This window comes from Eubalaena glacialis, chromosome 13, assembly GCF_028564815.1.
Source record: "Eubalaena glacialis isolate mEubGla1 chromosome 13, mEubGla1.1.hap2.+ XY, whole genome shotgun sequence".
NCBI classification, from domain to species: domain Eukaryota; kingdom Metazoa; phylum Chordata; class Mammalia; order Artiodactyla; family Balaenidae; genus Eubalaena; species Eubalaena glacialis.
Genome location: NC_083728.1, coordinates 78,394,130 through 78,412,705, shown reverse-complemented (window position 1 = coordinate 78,412,705; position 18,576 = coordinate 78,394,130). Strand labels below are relative to the sequence as shown.

General features: G+C 47.8%; 2 protein-coding genes across 3 annotated transcripts; one reads left to right on the top strand and one right to left on the bottom strand.

The window, feature by feature from the left end:
• Positions 1 to 293: 293 nt before the first annotated feature.
• ASPHD1 (aspartate beta-hydroxylase domain containing 1) lies at positions 294 to 3,337 on the top strand. The gene is made up of 3 exons (XM_061209251.1): positions 294 to 1,188; positions 2,583 to 2,696; positions 3,228 to 3,337. Exons 1-3 carry the CDS (start codon positions 309 to 311, stop codon positions 3,335 to 3,337), a joined length of 1,104 nt encoding a protein of 367 aa, XP_061065234.1. The 5' UTR covers positions 294 to 308.
• Positions 3,338 to 3,649: 312 nt separating this feature from the next.
• On the bottom strand, positions 3,650 to 16,673 carry KCTD13 (potassium channel tetramerization domain containing 13). Of its 2 annotated transcripts, none has more exons than XM_061207847.1 (6): positions 16,260 to 16,673; positions 14,666 to 14,835; positions 7,288 to 7,377; positions 7,146 to 7,198; positions 6,273 to 6,468; positions 3,650 to 4,427 (listed from the first exon to the last, which is right to left on the bottom strand). In XM_061207847.1, exons 1-6 carry the CDS (start codon positions 16,501 to 16,503, stop codon positions 4,191 to 4,193), a joined length of 990 nt encoding a protein of 329 aa, XP_061063830.1. In that variant the 5' UTR covers positions 16,504 to 16,673; the 3' UTR covers positions 3,650 to 4,190. The 2 variants fall into 2 exon arrangements, with proteins under 2 accessions (XP_061063830.1, XP_061063831.1); XM_061207848.1 differs by having other exon boundaries at positions 4,352 to 5,342.
• Positions 16,674 to 18,576: the final 1,903 nt, after the last annotated feature.

The window sequence follows — 18,576 nt, the reverse complement described above, 5'->3', positions numbered from 1 at the left end:
GGGGGGGGCGCGGTGGTGGAGGGAGGAGAGAAGAAAGGAGACGGGGAGACAGAGGGTGGGGAAAGGAGAGACTGACGGGAGAGACAGGAAACTGGAGAGAGAGGAAACTGCCCTAAGGAGAAAGAAGAGGAGGAAAGAGGCGAAAGAGGAGGAGGAGAGAGTTGGAAGGAGAAAGAAGTAGAGGAGAGAGGAGAGAGAGGCAGAAGGAGAGGAAGGAAAGGAGAGTTAGAGGTACATGAAGGAAGCGAGAAAGTAGGAGGTACAAGGTGGAGAGAGGACCTCAGAAGGAGAGAGAACCAAGAGTAGGAATGTGGAAGGGAAACAGCCCAGGGTGTAACCAGGGAGCAGCCATGGAAGGAACCGGTGGAGAACTGGGGGGACAAGGGAACTGGGGTCTGGAAGATGCCCCAGGCCTCTTGGCCAGGGCCTCCCTGCCCATCATGCCTGCATGGCCATTGCCTCTGGCCTCGTCTGCCCTTACCCTGCTCCTTGGAGCTCTCACTTCCCTCTTCCTCTGGTACTGCTACCGCCTGGGCTCCCAAGATATGCAGGCCCTGGGGGCTGGGAGTCGGGCTGGGGCTGTCAGTGGTAGGCCTGGAGGGTGCTCTGAGGCTGGCAGACCAAGCCCACGGAGCTCTGGGGAGTCTGTGGAAGGACCTAAGACAGAAGGCCTAGTGAGCCGTCGCCTTCGGGCCTACGCCAGGCGCTACTCTTGGGCAGGGATGGGTAGGGTGAGGCGGGCAGCTCAGGGTAGCCCAGGCCCTGGGGGAGGGCCAGGGGTCCTGGGCATTCAGCGCCCAGGCCTGCTTTTCCTGCCAGACCTGCCCTCAGCCCCCTTCGTGCCACGGGATGCCCAGCGGCATGATGTGGAGCTCCTGGAGAGCAGCTTCCCTGCCATTTTGAGGGACTTCGGGGCTGTGAGCTGGGACTTCTCAGGGACTACCCCTCTGCCTCGGGGCTGGTCCCCACCACTGGCCCCTGGGTGCTACCAGCTCCTGCTATACCAAGCAGGCCGGTGCCAACCCAGCAACTGCCGCCGGTGCCCGGGGGCCTATCGGGCACTGAGGGGGCTGCGAAGCTTTATGAGTGCCAACGCCTTCGGCAATGCTGGCTTTTCCGTCCTCCTGCCCGGGGCCCGGCTCGAGGGCCGCTGTGGGCCCACCAATGCCCGAGTCAGATGCCACCTGGGTAAGTGGATGCTGCTTATAGACAGCTTCCTCGCCTCCACGATTCCCCCTCCAGACTCTCTTCTCTGCCATCATAGCTTTCTACACTGTGACTCTGATCATGCTTTTCTTCTCGGAAATCTTCCTTGACTCCCTGTTGCCCACAGCAGCATTTCCTGAGCTTCAATGATCTGCAAACCATCTTCATAAGCTTTTCCATAGTCATTTACCACCTGTACTGTTTCTTCATATTGACTCCCCCCCATGTTTTGTTTTACTTATTTAAAAGGAATCTTTATAGAAAAATGATAATCAGTATTACTTGACCTAAATAAGAATTATTCATAAAAATAAGTTTAAACTTAAAAAAAGAAAGCTTTAAAAATTCTAGCCAAGTGTCCTAGTCTGAGGCTGAAGCCTACACTCTCCTCCTTTAAAAAGGAGCAATGTTGGGAATTGCCTGGCGGTCCAGTGGTTAGGACTCTGTGCTCTCACTGCTGAGGGCCTGGGTTCGATCCCTGATCGGGGAACTAAGATCCCACAAGCCGCAGGGCGTGGCCCCAAAGAAAAAATAAACGTAAAAAGGGCAATGTTAGGGGGGATGTTAAAGTTATGGTAGCACCAAACTGAGATTTTCTTTTCAATGTTTTAGAGCTTGAAAGAAAATGGGGAGAAAAAAGATTTGTTTTCTGATTGTTTAATGCCATGACCTTGTTTTGCCTACAGTCATCTCCTGTGCTACCAGTTGAATGTGTTCTACACTTCAAAGCACGCTGGCTTTGAAGAGATCTGGAGCAAGGCCAGATCTTTTCTCCTTATCTCCTACCTGTTCCCTTCTTCCCCTTCCCTCCCACCATGCCCTAAATCATGAACGCCTTCTGGCTGATCCTGGCAGATGCCACACACATGCTCTTAACCTAGAACGTCTTTCCCCCTTATCACCTCCTGGAAAACTCCTACGTAGCCTTCACGACTCGCACTTTCAAATGCCACACCTCCTCTGGAATGTCTTCCTCTTCCCCATCATTTGAGTTGGCTCCTCAGTTTTCTGCACCCCAGTGTGTGGTCCTTGGCAGGTTGGAGCCATGTTTTATACCTTTTGGGGAGAGAGGGCCTAACACAAAGTAAGTTCCTGAGTTAAACTGTCAGAAGCCCAAGAGGAGATGCTGCTTCCTTTAGGAAGCTTTCCCTCTTCTCCGAAACAGAATAGATTGTGCTTTGCACTGCATTTTCTGTCTCCTAGCATTTCTTTCCTCCAGTACTGTATTGTAATTTTACGTGGGTCACCTTCCAGAGAGCGAGGAGGGACCACCATAGAACCTGGCATTTAAGACTCTCAGATCTGCTTTTTGACCGAATGGGGTGGGCCCCTTCGATGGAGGCAGGAGTGTTGGAGGCCCAGATCTCTTTCTACAGGCCTGAAGATCCCCCCTGGCTGTGAGCTGGTGGTCGGGGGTGAGCCCCAGTGCTGGGCTGAGGGACATTGTCTACTGGTGGACGACTCCTTCCTGCATACAGTGGCTCATAATGGTAATGGGGCTCCCATTCTGCTAGGAGGGATGAGTGACTGAAGAGTGAAGGGGAATAGACTAGAGGCTGCAGAATCGGGCCCAACTGGCTTCCTGTCCTACACCACCATTTTCTAATTGCATGACCTTGAACAAGTCACATGATTTCTCCAGTCACCCGTGAAATAGGGCAAGCGCCTTCTTTTATCAAGTGACTGCAAGGATTAAATAAGTTAATGTAAGTGCACAGCAAAGTGGTTCATAGCACAAGACCCTGGGCCTGGACCACCTGGGTTCCTGTCCTACCTCTGGCATTAGCAGTGTGACCTTGGGCAAGTTATTTAAGCTCTTTGTGCCTCAGTTACTTGGCATAAAATGAGAATACTTATGGTACTACCTCACAGTTTGTTTTGATGATTAATACACATAAACGATTAGAACACTGTCTGGCACTTATTTACAAAGTGTTTGCATTTATGAGTATTTGGTGAGTGCTCTGGCATGTAAGTACTTAATGTCAGCTGCTCTGCTGTCTCCATCCCACGTGCCCTAGGCTCTCCCGAAGATGGGCCTCGAGTGGTCTTCATCGTGGACCTTTGGCATCCCAATGTGGCTGGGGCCGAACGCCAGGCCCTCGACTTTGTCTTCGCACCAGACCCTTGAAGGAAGGTGTTCCCTTCAGACATCTGGGCTGGAGAGATGCTGCGCTCGGGGATGGCCTGAGTGGTAGCCAGGACCACCTCTCCATTGCAGGGGGTGGGGTGGGGCTGAGGGTGGGAACTGGCCAGTGAACACCGAAATATAGATTTTTAAATCCTCTCCTAACTCCTGACTACTTTCTTCCCAGCTACCAGCCCAGGGAAAGGCTGGGGGCAGGGATCTGTGTCTTCTCCCATCCAACTAGCCAGGTACCTCCCTAACAAGCCATATACCTGGCCCTCTCCCTGGGAGCCAGCACCAGACTCTCAACTCAACTTTATTCCAATAATTTAATAGAAAATTAAAATAATAAATAATATGAAAAAAATTGAGAAGATGCTGAGCTGGTGCAGGCCCAGGCCCCCCTAGTACAAAGTTAAGGAGGTAGGGAGGATGGTGGGGAAGCAGGAGGGAGGCAAACTGCCCTGCACAATGGTGAGGAGGCGGCTCAGAATGTGGTGGGTGTTATTAACGGCTGGCTTGACACTTTGGTGTGTACAATGTACTAAAAAAAGACAAAGGGAATTCTAAATCCTTCTAAGCCAGCTGGTGAGGGAAGAGGGCAGGACAAGGATGGGGAGGAGGGAACCAATGCAGGCCTTCTGAAGGCCTCTGAGGGGAGGGGCTGGAATGTACCGTGTGGTTAGCAATGAGGTGGGAATGGATGGAAAAGGGCCAAAGTGAACTGTACCATGCAATGAAGGGATGGAAGAAAGACCCACGACTTGGCCAGCAAAGCCGGGGCAAAGGTCTGGGAAGGGGAGGAAGAGAGAGAGGGACTGGGTCCCAGAGGCCAGAGGAAGACTCAGGGCAAAGCTCAGTCCTTGAAGACAATCTGTTGGCCGTGAGGACGCTCGTCATGGGTGATGTGGCGCCGGACATGGATTCTGCGGACACGGTGCTCTCGGTTCTCCTCATCCTCCCCTCGGCCTGCCCCGCCACCTCCAGCTGCACCCCCTGTGGCCTCCAGGAGGGCTGGGTCTGGGCCTCGGGGAGTCTCGTAGATCAGGATGTTCAGGGTCTCCTCAAAGATCCGGGCCTCTGGGAATTCCACCTGCAAAAGGCCAGCAACCCCCAGCTCCCTCCCTCTGGCTCGACTACTACGCAGCCATCCCCTCCCCGAGGCTGCTCCTGCACTGTCTCTCGACTCCTATAGCCTCTGCAGCCTCCTAGCCTCTGCAGTCACAGGTTCCTTTAGCCTGGACTGTCCTCTTTGCAACTTCTTTACTCAGCTAAGTCACACTTATACTTCAAGGTCCAGCTCTGAAGTCAGGCAGAGAGTTATTTGTTTTCTGTCCTTTGTTGCCAAGTCTCTTGGTATATCTTTTCATTTGACAAATATTTACTGAGTGACTGCACTGTACCAGGTGTTGTTCTGGGCATTGGGGATATAGCAGTGAACAAAACAGGCAAAGTTCCTGTCCGCAGGAAGTTTACATTCTAGGGGGAGGACCCAGACATACATGTAATAAGATATAAAGTGTCAGATGACGATAAATGTTACGGAAAAATTACAGCAGGAAAAGGGTGTGGGGATGGCCACCGCCAGGAATGTTACAACTTTAAAGAGGGAGCTCAGAGAAGGCCTCACTGAGAAGGTGACATCCGACCAATAGCCAAAGGAAAGGAGGGAAGGAACCAGATGGAGAACTAGAGAAAGATCAGTCTGGGAAGGGAACAGCTCTGGGGTCAGGAATTCGCTTAGTGTATCTGAAGATCAGCGCAAGGCCAAAGCAACAAGGCAGAGTGAAGGAGAGTAGTAAGGGATGAAGAGGTGGTTAGGGGTTCCCCTTGTGTGGCTTGGAGGGATATAAACAACAAAACTTTAACAAGCTGCATTCTCATTACTGGTTTATCTTCCTGTCTTCCCAATTACAGAGGAAGCTACTTGGAAACTGGATTATTCATTCATTCATGCATTCAATAAATGTCTCCTAGCTTCTGCGGTGTGACAAAGGCCTGGCTTGCGCTACAGAGATAGGGAAAAAAAAAAAAGATTCAGCTCTACTCTCAAGAAGCTAACTCCTTGCTGCTGAAGTAAACACTCCTACTCCCCCCATCCCCAGCAGACTACAATCAATATTGTGTTTAGCTGACAGGGGGGTATGACCAACTTTGTCTGGGGTTGTTGGGTTGAAAGTTCATGAGTGGTGTCCCAAAGAAAGTGATGCTTGGCTTAGGTCTTAAAGATTAAGCACAAGTCCATTAGGCAGACAGGAATGAGGAAAAATAATTCCAAGAAGAGGGAATAGTGTGTGCAAAGGTAGGGGGGTGTGAAATAGCACTGAGTGCTTAGAGACTTTCAAGATCTCCAGTGTATCTGAGGCACATCCTTCATGTCAAGGTCAGAAGGGACCAGGCTGATAAGATCTTCAGGGGCCAGACGTCATGACAGAGGGCTTGTACTTTACTCAGCATCTTATTCACCTTGATTTCAAGCCTCTTGCAGTGCTCAGGAAGTATCTGCTGATGATTGCCATGTTAATCACTCAGGGCCTACAATCTCAGTGTGTTCCAAGCACCTGAAGTTTTAAGAACCTACTCTGGGTCATGGATCCTTATGAAATTCTAATGACAACTATGGTCCTTCCATATAGAAAAATGCATACCCACTCCCCAAACTGCACACTCTTTCAAGATAGCCTTGAAACCCAACTGGCCTAGATTAAGAATCCCACTCTAATCCAACACCCTCCTTTCACAGGTAGAGAAGCAGAGACCCACAGAAGTCAGATGACTTGCCCAAGGTTACAGAACTAAGACCCCAGAACTTAGAACTCCAGCTCCTCGTCCCAGTGATGGATTTCCCCTGCCTGATCTGCTGAGCTGCCTTTGTCCAGGGTGCTCGTCCTGCCCACCACCACAGCCCTCCCTGACCAGGCCCTGAACCCCTTCTGACCTTGGTCTGCTTCTTCTCCGTGGCATAGACAATGGAGGTGCAGCACACCTCGGCGATTTTGCGGCCCTGCCCGTAGAAAGACCAGCAGCAGATCTCATCCCCCAGAACATCCTTGAGGAATAGCAGCCGCCCATGGAAGCGCAGGGCCAGTTTGTCAAACAGCTCGATGTTCTTAAGTAGGTTGTCATCTGAAGTGCTGAGGACCAGGGGGCCAAGAGGCTCAGCACAACTGGCTTCCTCCCGCTGTGCCCCCAAGCTTAGGGGCCCAGATATCTAGCACTCTAGTCCTACCTAGGAGTTTGGTGCCCAGAAGGGAGCATCCTCCACCCCTGGGGCCAGGCCAAGGAGGCCTCAGAATGGAAGCAGCATTGGCTCAGCAAATCCCAGCACACCAGAGTGGCTACCCCGTGCAGGTTCTGGAGCCAAGCTACCTCACCTGGCATCCTAGCTCCACCACTTTTTAACTGAGTGACACTAAGCAAGTTACTTCACCTCTCGGTGCCTCAGTTGCCTCATCTGTAAAATGGAGATCACAACAATACCTACTTCAAACAATTGTGAGGATTATGTGAGTAAATATATGTAAAGCACTTAGAGCCATGCCTCTTATAAGAAATGCTAGTAATTATCATCTAATCCTCACCTGGACCCCAGTTTACTGATGGTAAAACTGAAGCTCAGAAGTGAAAATGACCTGTCCAAAGTACCCCGTGGGTAAGTGGCAGAGCTAGAATTTGCATCCAGGCAGGATTCTTTTCGCCCCCCACCCCCCCCACCCCCAGGCGGCCATAATCCTCCCCTTGGGCCAGGAGCAGAGCTGCGCTTGAGCCCAGGATTCCACCCAGTGCACCTCCCTGCCCCTGAGGGGGTCACCTGGTGTAGGAGTACTTGTTGTTACTGCGGTTGTGCAGGAGCTTCACCACGGGCTGTTGGGGGAGAAAGGATGGAGAAGGGTGGGGGTCAGGCTGCCGGGATAGGCCCCCAGCCTCCACCCTACAGGGCTCAGGGGCCTCACCTTGGAGGTGCTGGCCAGGAGCTGCTGCTCCTCCCGGGGAGATGTCACCGTGGGGATGAGGCACAGCGGGGACAGGTTCTCCCTTTTTTGCTGGAGAGGAAGCGGAAGGTGATTAACAGCACAACCAGAGGTCACTCACTCCCCAACCTAAAAGCCTTCAAACACTGCTTGTTGCCTTTGGGAAAAAAATCCAGACTCCTTAGTAGTCCACACAAGACTCTGCAGGATGCGAACTCTCTGATCTCGTCTCTACCACTCTCCCCTGCCTGCTGGGCTTCAGCCCCACCTGTTCCTTCGCGCATCCAGCTTGTGCCCACCAGGCCCTTTGCAGCTGCCACTGCCGGCAACAGCCTGCACTCGGTTGCATGGCTGGCCCCTTCATGCCATTCAGATCTCAACTCAAACAGTGCCCCTAGGAGGGTGCTGGTCCTCCACCCTAAGCTCCCTGGCTAAGCAGCCTCCTCTACTTCTTCCTTTTCACACTATCAGTTCACTTTCTTCATGGCACTCAGTTCCTCATATTTTCTCATTTTTTGGTATATTTGCTCATGGTCTCTTCCTAGGCAATAAGTACCAATTTACAGTAGATGCTCAATAAATATCTGGTGAACGAATGAACTGGGCTAGGTGGAAGGTTGGAGGGAGAATCAGAACCAGACACATAGGTTTCTTTCCTCTTCTCTGCTTTCTAGAATCTTCATGCCAAAACCCCTCTCACCTCTCCCAACCTAAAAACTAGATGTGCAATTCTAATACAAATTCCAGAAGATTTTTTTTTTTTTTGAGAAACTCCTAAGGCTTTTTCTAAAATTAATTTGGAAGAATAAGTCTACTCTTACTTAGGTCAATTTTTAAAAAGAGTCAAGCAAGAGAAGAGATTGACCCTCCCAGATATTAAAATATCTTACAAAGCCATAATAATGAAAACAATGTAGTTCTGGTGCAGAAACAAACAAAAACAATGAAACACAATAGAGAACTTGGAAACAGACTGGTTTATATAGGAGAACTGATATTTATAGAGAGAACATCACAAATCAGTGGGGCAAGTGTGTATTAGTTATCGCTGTGTAACAAACTGTCCCCAAACTGAACAGCTTAAACCAACAACAAATACTTATTATCCATTTCTGTGGGTCAGAATGGATATTCAGGAATTCAGGAGTGGCTTAGCTGAATGTTTTTGGCATGGGGTCTCTCACAAGGTTACAGTCAAGTCAGCTGGGGCTGCAGTAATCTGAAGGTATGTCTGAGTTTGGAGGATTTGTTTCTGAGAAAGCTTATTCAAATGGCTGGCAAGTTCAGGCTGGCTATTGGCAGGAAATATCTGATCCCTGTCATTTAGACCTCTCCGTTGGGTTGCTTGAGTGTCCTCACAATATGGCAGCTGGCTTCTCCAGAGCAAATAATCCAAGAGAGAGCAAGGTGGAGGCCTCACTGTCTTTTATGACCTAGTTTTGTTAGCCCTATTCAGTGTGGGAGGGAACAACGCAAGGCAATGAGTACTAGGGAACAAGAATCATTGGGGACTGCCTTGGAGGCTGGCTCCACAGTCCACCTTCTGGCTCCCATTGATTCAAATCCCTCCCATACACAAAACACACTCACCCCCTCCCAAGATCCCCCAAAGTCCCATCCTATTACAGCACTGAAGTACAGAATCTGGTCATCTAAATCAGGTTCAGGTGGGGACAATGCTCCTTGGGAGGTGTTCCTTAACTATAGCTCCTTAGGTACATTTTCTCTGGATCTGATGATCTGTGAACTAAAGAGACTAGTTATCTCTTCCACACACTCCACATGCAACATGTGGAACAGGCATTAGGATAAACACTCTTGTTCAAAAGGTGAGGAGGGGTGCAGGAGGCACAGAGAAGTCACTGCTTCACAGAAATTCTGTAATCCAGTTGGACAAATATTGGGAGCTCTCTGATGTCTACTCCTGTCCAGGAATGATTCTCTATGGCTCTTGGCTCTGACCTGAGTCATCCTTCCATTTCCATGAAAGACAGTCCGTGTTTGCAGCTCCATAGTTTCCTTAGCCTGCTTTCTGCCTGTAGAACTTCAAGGGTCCAAAGGCTTCTTCTCCTCTTGTACTGTCTCTGTCCCTTCCAGTCTAAGCTGGCAGTGTTTCTGCCAATATAATTCTCTTAAACACTTAGTGGGTGTCTTGTGAGTCCTGGGTTTCAGTTCATTAGACAAAAGCCTCACCCACACATCTTTGTGAGATAAGCTCTTCTCTACTTTGGGCTTATGCTGAGACTGCTGCCTGACAATAGCCTTAAGCTTCTTAGAAGTGCTATTATTTGATTGAATGGTTCTCTGAGGCATCTTCTTGGATATTTCTGAGGTCTTAAAGGATTTTACAATCACATCCTCAGCTTCATCTTTAGACCATGTTTTACTGAGAATGCCCTGTGTCTGATCTTTGCCTGGAAGCCATTTGCTAATTTTAACATCGTTGTTATCTGAAAGGCTGGGAATTTTCAAGCCCCCAAAATTCCTGGCTCCTTTTTGTTCAATTCTTTTTCCTTTAGCTTACCCTCTCCTCTTCTGTTTCACTATAAGCAACAAGAAACCTGTGGCACTTCAACATTCTACCTGGAAATTTCTTTAGCTAGATCACCCAGATCATTAGTATGTTTTCTACTTTCTACATTACTGTAGGAGACAATGTTGCTACTTCTGCCACTATATGACAAGGATCCCCTTTCCACCACTTTCCAGTAAACATGTTCCACACTGCAGCCTCCTCAGAGGTCATCAGACTTCTATGAATACTCTTTAAAGCTCTTTAGGCTTTTATTAACACTGTTCTCAAGTCCTTCCAGCTTCTGCCCTCTTCCCAGTTCTAAAGCCGCTCCCACATTTTAGGTTTTTGTTATGGCAGAACCCCACTCCAGATACCAAAATCTGTTATCCGTTACTGGGTAACAAATTAGTACAAACTTAGCAGCTTAAAACAACAATAAACATTTATTATCTCACACAGTTTCTGTGGGTTGGGAGCTTGAGACTGGCTTAGTTAGGTGGTCCTGGCCGAGGGTCTCTCATGAAGTTGGAGTCCAAATGTTGACCAGGGTGGTAGTTATCTGAAGACTTGATTGGGCCTAGAGGATCCAATTCTGGGATAGTTCACCCATTTGGCTGGAAGTCTGTGCTGGCCGTTGGCAGGAGGCTTCAGTTCCTCACCAAGTGGACCTCTCCCTTAGGGCTGCTTGAATATGCTCACATGGCAGCTGGCTTCCCCAGAGTGAGTGATCCAAGAGAGGCAGAAACTGCTATGGGTCTTTTATGACCTAGCTTTAGAAGTCACACACTGTCATCTCTGCAATCTCCTACTGGTTACATAGGTCAGCCCTATTTAGTGTGGGAGGGGACTAAACAAGAGCCTGAATAAGCAAGAGGCAAGAATTGCCGGTGGCCATCTTGGATGCTGGCTACCACAGATTGTGTAGTAGATGGCATTGAGAAAGCTAGCTCACTCCACAGAGGACAAAAAACAGTTGAATCCCTTCATAATTCGCATTTACAACAGTCAATTCCATATACAAAAGGTAAAACTATAAAACTAATAAAAAATGTAGAATAAACTTCTTAAACAAGATCCTAAGAGGATACACCATTAGAAAAAAAAAAAGAGGAATTTGACTATATTAAAATCAAGAATCTCTCCAGTTGACAATTAAAAGCATGACTTTATAAATAATTTCACGTAATAATGCTGAAGGAATTACAATTATTCTACAACCCTAATGAAATTATTGATTCAGGTGAGAATTATAAATGGATGTGTGGTTGATAGGTAACTGCCATTCATAAAGTGCCTAAATTACTTTATAGTTGGCAACAAGGAAATGTAACTACAATGGAGGGATCAAACCATCATCACCTGAACCTAGGGGCCGCTACTGAGCATCACTAATGATGGGTCATATTAACAATATTGTAGGTCTTGATATAACACAGTATGATATAAGTAACATTACTTAACATGTTTTCTAACCAAAATGTTTAATATCAAGCTTTTAAATCTACCATCTAATTTAGAGAAAACTCAGGATAGGGTAGGGTAACAAACCACATCAGGCGAGTTTGGAAAGTAGGTCACTGTGAAGGACAACTGATGGTCAGTATTATGAGAAAGTCAGTATTTTGAGAAAAAAGGGACTGCTTGGGTTGGAAAAAGAACATAATAACCAGATGTAATGCAAGGATCTAGATTGGGTCCTGGTTTAGATGAACCACCTATAAAAGACATTTCTGGAACAAACGGAGAAATTTGTGTATGCCCCTGATGTTACATAAAATTTCACTGACATGGAAAGATGGTAATTATTAACAAACAAAAAAAAAGCATACTACAAAACAGCACATACAGCATAATCATATTTTGGCAAACACACACACAGGAAAAGACCTGGAAGGATATTTGGTGCTTTTATATTTTTGATGATCTGTGTTTTCTAAATTTCTACAACACTTATAGACTGCTTTAAAAATAATAAAGTTATTTATAATTAAAAAAATAATTTCTATTCAACAACAGATGCCACATACAGGTGACATTCTAAGAGAAATTACTGGCAACATCTAAAACTGACTAGACATTATTATCTAACAGACTTTCTCAACTGGGCTTCCTCATTGAATATCAAAACCCAGCAAATAATTTGAGTAACTATTTTCTCAACTCTTCTGAGAATGTCAGGTAAATAGTACCATTCTAGATGCACAGGAGAAGTTAATTTATTATGTAAAATACATGCCTTAGAGTAATAGGGCTTAATTCTCCCTAGGAACTAAGCTAAAATATGTAAGAATCTCCTGCAAAACAACAAGAAAAAGATAGGAAACTCAGTAGAAAATTTGGTAAAGAATATGAATTGGCAATTCACTGAAGGGAAAACCAAAAATGCTAGTGAGTATGTGAAAAGATGCTCAATCTAATTAGTAATCAGAAGCATGCAAATTAAAATGAAATCACTCTATACCAATCAGATTGGCAAAATTAGAATGCTGGGTGATGCCATGAGTTGCTGAGGATTTGCAGAAACAGGATTCCTTATGCACTGCTCATCAAGAGTACAAGGTGCTACAGCCATTTGGGAGAGTAATCTGATGATACTTGCTGAAATTCGTTTGCATGTGTCCTGCGGCCCAGCAATTCCACTCCCAGCTACAATCATGAGAAACACTGACCCAGGACCCACAAGGGCACACGTACAAAGATGCTCATGGTGGCATCGTTTGTGGGGGCAGGAAGCGGGAGACAATCTAGGTTTCCAACCTCAGGGGAATGTATAAATAAAATATGGTTGAATGCACACCATAGATTCCTGTGCAGCGGTCAGAAGCAAAGAACTAAATGTACATACAGCAGCATGAATAGAACTTGGAAAAAGTGTTGAATTAAGAAACAGAACATACAATCCGTAGCTCAATGACATTTATGGAAATTTAAAATACATATGTATACAAAACAATGTTTTAGTTTTTTAAGGGTACAAACATAATCCAAGGAAATGTATTAAAACATTAGAACTGGAGGGGTACCTATGGGGAAAAGGGAAGTGGGCAGGGGACTGGGAATGAAGGAAAAAATAAAAATAGAAAAGATCTGCATAGACTAATGATGTTTAAGTGCCACACACTGAGAAGTATGGTGAACTCAATTCTCTGTACTGGAATCTTAAAAACAACGGGATTTCCCTGGTGGTCCACTGGTTAAGACTCCCAGCTTCCACTGCAGGGGGCACGGGTTCGATCCCTGGTTGGGGAACTAAGATCCCGCATGGTATGCGGGGTGGCCAAAAAGAAAGAAAGAAACAAACAAACAAAAAACTCCAAACCCAAAACCTCCAAACAAACAAGCATATTCTAGCTGAGTGGAGTGGGGAATGAGAATGGTCTCGGGGAAGCCTGGAAAGGAGGCAGCTGAGCACAGAAGAAAAAGCACTGCACTTGGGAGTCAGGCACCTGGGGTTGACTCTGAGCTTTGCTGCTTACCGGCTCTTTCACCTTGAATATATCCCCAGCTTCCCTCATGTTTCTTTTTATGTCAAACAGGGGTACAAGAAGGTAAGAGAACCAATCCTAACGCACAGTGGATGTGAGATAACATTAGATAAATGTAAAGTTACAGAACAGGAATGCACTTCCAAAATCATCTAGTTTGATGTTTTTTAAACTGCAAGTGGTAACCCACTAATGGGTCATGAAATAAATTTAATGGGTCCCAAACGGCATTAGAAAGAAAGAAAACAGAATATCTCAGAGTGTATTTCACTAAAAGTATCATTTTATAAAACTTATTTCAGTCATATATATGCAAGTATAAAATGCACTTTTCTCTATGAGATGCAGTCAAAAAGCTTGAAAAACATGGATATTGCCCAAAGGAACTCTATACTTTTGGATTTCAAGGTCCAATAAGTATTCCCCAAGATAACAGAAAGTTGTTCATAGTTGCCACTTTTTAATATATTGAAATATAAAGGGCATCAAAAAAGAAATTCTTACAATCTCCTATTAATATTGTATCATAAAAGGACACTTTTAACATTGTAAAAATAGAACAGAATAAAAGGCTTTATGTGAAACTCACTACACTGCACATATTTTTCTCATTTCCCTATCTTTTGGAACATGAGAACAGAATGCCAGAAGTAGGAATTGACTCACTCAAGGTCACTCAGTCAGCTGTGGTGGAGGTGACACTTAACCCATATCTCCTGGCTGTGCTTTCCAAACTCTTCTCCTCAGAATCCTAAGAGATCCCCAGAAAAGAAGCCCAGCAGGTGGGGCCCTGGAACCCCCAACCCTGTTTTATTGGGTGTGACTGCTTCTATAGTATTTCACTGCTAGAAAAAAAAAATTATTTAAAGCCCTGGGAGGGATGGAATGCTGCCTCCCAGGATAGGACCAGATCATGGAGGTCATTATATTCCAATTTAAATTCAGATTTTTTTTTTTTTCCCCTTAGTGGGACAAGGGCATTATTTGGGATCTCTGAGCAAGGGAGAGAATAAATTGGGATTGTGTTTAAGGATCATTATTCAGGTGCTAGTGTAACAGCTGGATTGGCTGGGTAGAAACAGCAAGAAACAGAGACAGTAGTCATTTAACCACTGCAGTAGTCTTGGCATGAGGTGGTAAGGGGGGCCCTGCCTGAGACAGCAGAAATGCAGAGGACAGTACCCCCAAATTCTCTATAGTGTCATGGCCAGTCAGAGCCAGGCCAGAGGCAACTCCTCCAGGCAGTGCCCCACATTTCCTTTTGTTTTTCTTTAATATCTTAATAGCTAACTGCTTGGGCACGTCTCCCAGGGACATGAGCATAGGGGTGGGACTCAGGAGGTGGGGAAGGGACCCTCACCTGCAGTGCCAGCTGGCAGTCCTCAATCAGTCCCTGTACCAGGTAGTAGCGTGCTTCGCCCAGAAGCTCCCCCAGTTCTCTGGTACTCTCAGGCAGTGGCACGGACCCGTCCCGCAGGTAGTTGAGGATTGTACCAAAGTGGCGGCCGCTCCGGTCAATCAGCACCCAACCTGGTGCGGTGGGGAGAGGCAGGAGGAAGGATGGCTTTGCTAAAGGCTGAGGAGCTACTAAATTTTTATGAAAGAAGGATTCGAAAGCCACAAGTCTTAATACTGATCTGTCTCAAGCCTGTGCCATAGCTAAGAAAATCCCTTTAAAACATCTCCAGTGAGTTCTCCCATAAGCCCCTTTTTAACACAGCCAGCCACAGAGAATTAATTCCCTCCCAAGTCTGTGCTACACTGAGAAGGTTCTCACCATCAGAGAGTTCGTACAGATTACCTTATCAACAAACCTCTCACCTCTTGTGCTAATTCTGACCATCCTATTTAATTAGAATGTCTACCCCACCGTCCAGTTTACTACCATTTTAACCTTTATATTCTTCATAGAATATAAAGATATATATTCTTCCTTCTATTCTTCATAATATACTTATTGCTACCTGAAATTACATATTTCGTTTTTGTTTTAGTATGTTTACTTGCTTATTCTCCCCCTGCCCCCACAAAAAAAGAAAACTCCATAAGGCTTAGCTTATCAGATTTGTGTACCAAACTATCTCCCGCACTGGCATTTTACAAATACTTATTGAATAAATAAATTCTTCACCTTCAGGTATTTGAAGGCTGAGCTCTACCTCCCCAATTTTTACTTTCCTGCTCTCACAACCCTTGTTAACCCCTTCTGAATCCACTCCACCTCCACCACCCCAAACCTGCCACCAAACTTTAAGGTTCCACTTGGGCATATGGGGCCCAGACCTGAATGCAACACTTCGGGAAGGTAAGGGGCTCGCCTGCCAAAGAGAACTGTCCACTCTCCGCTCTGGCGTCCCTGGCAAACCCAAAGCAGCCCTCTCCTTCTACAGTCTGTATTTACAGATGGAGTCCTAGAGTGTAGAGGAACCTGCGTTAGGGGAACGGAGACCGACAAGATCCTCCAACTCTTGGGGATGGCTGTTGGCAGCGCTGAGGTAGAGAGGGGAACAAAAGGCTGGGCAGGTGGAAGAAACTGAGGAAGGGTGCCTGGAAGGATGTTGTTGGCAGCTGGGCTGGTTCCCAAGTCTTTTGAGCTGAGGCGTGAAGGGTGGGAGAGTCAGTGGGAAGCAGTCATGAAAATTGGGAGCTGACATGTTGAATCACTTACCACAGCGCCCGGCAGAGTAGTTGGAGGAGCGGGGGGGATGGTGGTGGTGGTGGTGGGGTGTCCATGAATGTTGGTTACTACTGCTGGGGGTAAAGACCGGGGGAGGAGGGAGATCATGACCGAGACAGGCGAGATGAGACGGGATGTGGGGGCTGGAGGGGGTGAGAATGAACTGACTGGACGGTGGCAGAGAACGGGCATGAGGAGACTGGGCCAGGAAAGACCACGGGAAAGGGAGACGTGGATCTGGAGGACGCAGGACAGTAAGCAAGGGCGGCTCGCGTACCTCCGGCGTCAGTGAGCACCTCCGCGCGGCCGCTGAACATGGCCTTGAGCATGGTGTCCTGTCCCGTGAGGGTGCGCAGCGTCGTGTAGTGCAGCGAGCCGCCCACGTTCAGCTTCACGTACTTGCTGTTCGTGGTCAGTGGCTTGAGACCGTAGGCGGCGGAGCCAGGCTCGAAACCTGAGGGCTTAGGTACTTCCAGGGATGCGGCCTCGGCCGCCGCCGGGCCCGAGGCCTCGGCCGACATGCCTGGTGGCGGCGGCGGGCAGCGATCCTAGGTTCTCTCTGCGCCCCCCGGCCGCTCCCAAAGACCCCGGTCCTGAGCCCTCGGGCCGGACCGCTGGGCCCGCACGCCTCTACACCGCCGCTACTCAACGACACTGGCCCTCAGACCCATCGCGCCTGCACCGCCCGGAAACCAGGAGAGCAGCTGCGCAGGCGCGTCAAGCTCCCGCCCCCGACCTCGCGGGGCCGGAAGTGCGGAGCATGCGTAGTGGCCTTGGGCCGGTGGAGGGGTTGAGCGCCGGCCGCCGCGGGGCAGGGCGCCGCGGGAAGTGCGGTCCGCTAGGCAGTCTTGGAGACCCGATGTAGGAGGCGCTTGGCCACCAGCCTGTTGTGGAAAGGGGTGTCCCCGCCGCGTGTCTCTGCTCTCAGCGCTTCGTGGGCGTAAAGGGAAAACTGTGGCCCAGAGAAGCAGGGGATTGGGCACAGTTTCCCGCTTCCCATCCCCGCGCATTTGACAGACTGGGGGGAGCTGCGAACGAAGCACCAAGGGACGCTCTTAAAGGAGGCTAGAGGGATGTGGCCTCGCAGAGGAGATGGCGGTAGTGCTAGGGCATGCAGGGTGTGAGCAGGTAAGGTCGTCATGGAAGGCTTCCCTGAGGAGGTGATACTGAGCTGAAGCTCAGAAGAAGCGGCCCCGTGGAGGTGTGAGGGCGGAGAGTTACTGGCAGAGCCAAGGGCAAATACAAACACCCTCAGGCCGGAACACACTTGGCATATTTGAGAAGCAGAAAGAAGGTCAGGGGTGGCTGGAGCAGCTGAGCAAAGGCCTTCGAATCCCAGCCGATGTCGTGAGACACCCAACCCCTAAAGAAAGGAGAAGTAAGCTGGGAACACGTTGTTGATAAAGTGTGGTGAGAAGTGTTTTTATCCGATCCCATCCACATTCAGTTGAGAGGCTGACACCTCAGAAATTTAACAATCGACCTGAATGTCTAGCAGGTGGATCCGCTGGAGGGAAAACTCAACACAAAGTTGTAGTTTCCGCCTTGCCATCAGTTTACTGGGTGATCAGGCAAGTCACTTGTCTCTGGGCTTGCTTGGTTCCTTTTCTGCTAGTGAGGGGTGCAAATTTAAATGCCAGGAGACAAGGTAGGAGTGTAAATGAGTGGGGCAGACCAGTGACAAGGTACTGGGGAGTCATGAGGCCTGTGGTGACCTGAAGAGCCCATGTTTTACCAAAAGGATTGCCAATTCTGATTTTTCAAATGTAGCTGGTGAAAAAGAGAAAAGCAGCTCATGACAACTGGGAGCTAGTTTGCACTCTTCCTTCAGAAGCCTCAGTGTTGCTAGTAGGGGGCCTGGCACTATTAGCTAGGCTGTGGTGTTGCCTTGTTGAGCATAAACAATTTTACAGAACACCAACATCAGACAAAACCAGTCGCTGATGGATTGAGAGAAAGACCATTCCATAATCATGCCTGAACACGAAAACGAGAACATTGTCCAGACCACAAAAATGACCAAACACAACCCTCTCCACGGTTTGAGTGACTGCTGCTTCTTTACCAACTACAGCTTTAGCCCTGATCCATTCCTCCTAACTCCTAGATAAGAATTATTAAGATAACCAGAAAGAATTATCCCCACTTCCTGACAGCATCCAACCTAGAGCAAATCTCCCCTTTCTCAAACCCTCCTAGAAAATCATCTAACACAAGCCCCAATCCTGTAATAAGTCCTTTTTAATATGCACTTGCTGAGATGACCAGAATGGGTTCCCCATGGTGTGCCGTCTCCCTCATTCTACTACAGGTGTGTTCCTGGTAGTCTTTGGCTGGAGGGCATTATTAGAAATGGAGGATCCACAGAGATTCAGCTGAAGCCCTCACTACCTTGGACTGGAACCCTTGACTTTAGTAATAATGTGCACATCTGAGACCCCTTGTGTCTCTAACTATTTGAGGTGCCATCCTGCCCATGGAGGTAAGTTCTTGCTGAATTGAGCTCTGATGTTTCATTGAGACCCTTGAGTGTTGGGATTATTTTGTTTATTTTCCTTGGAGTAAGGTCCTCTTCCATTTTTTTGGTTATCCAA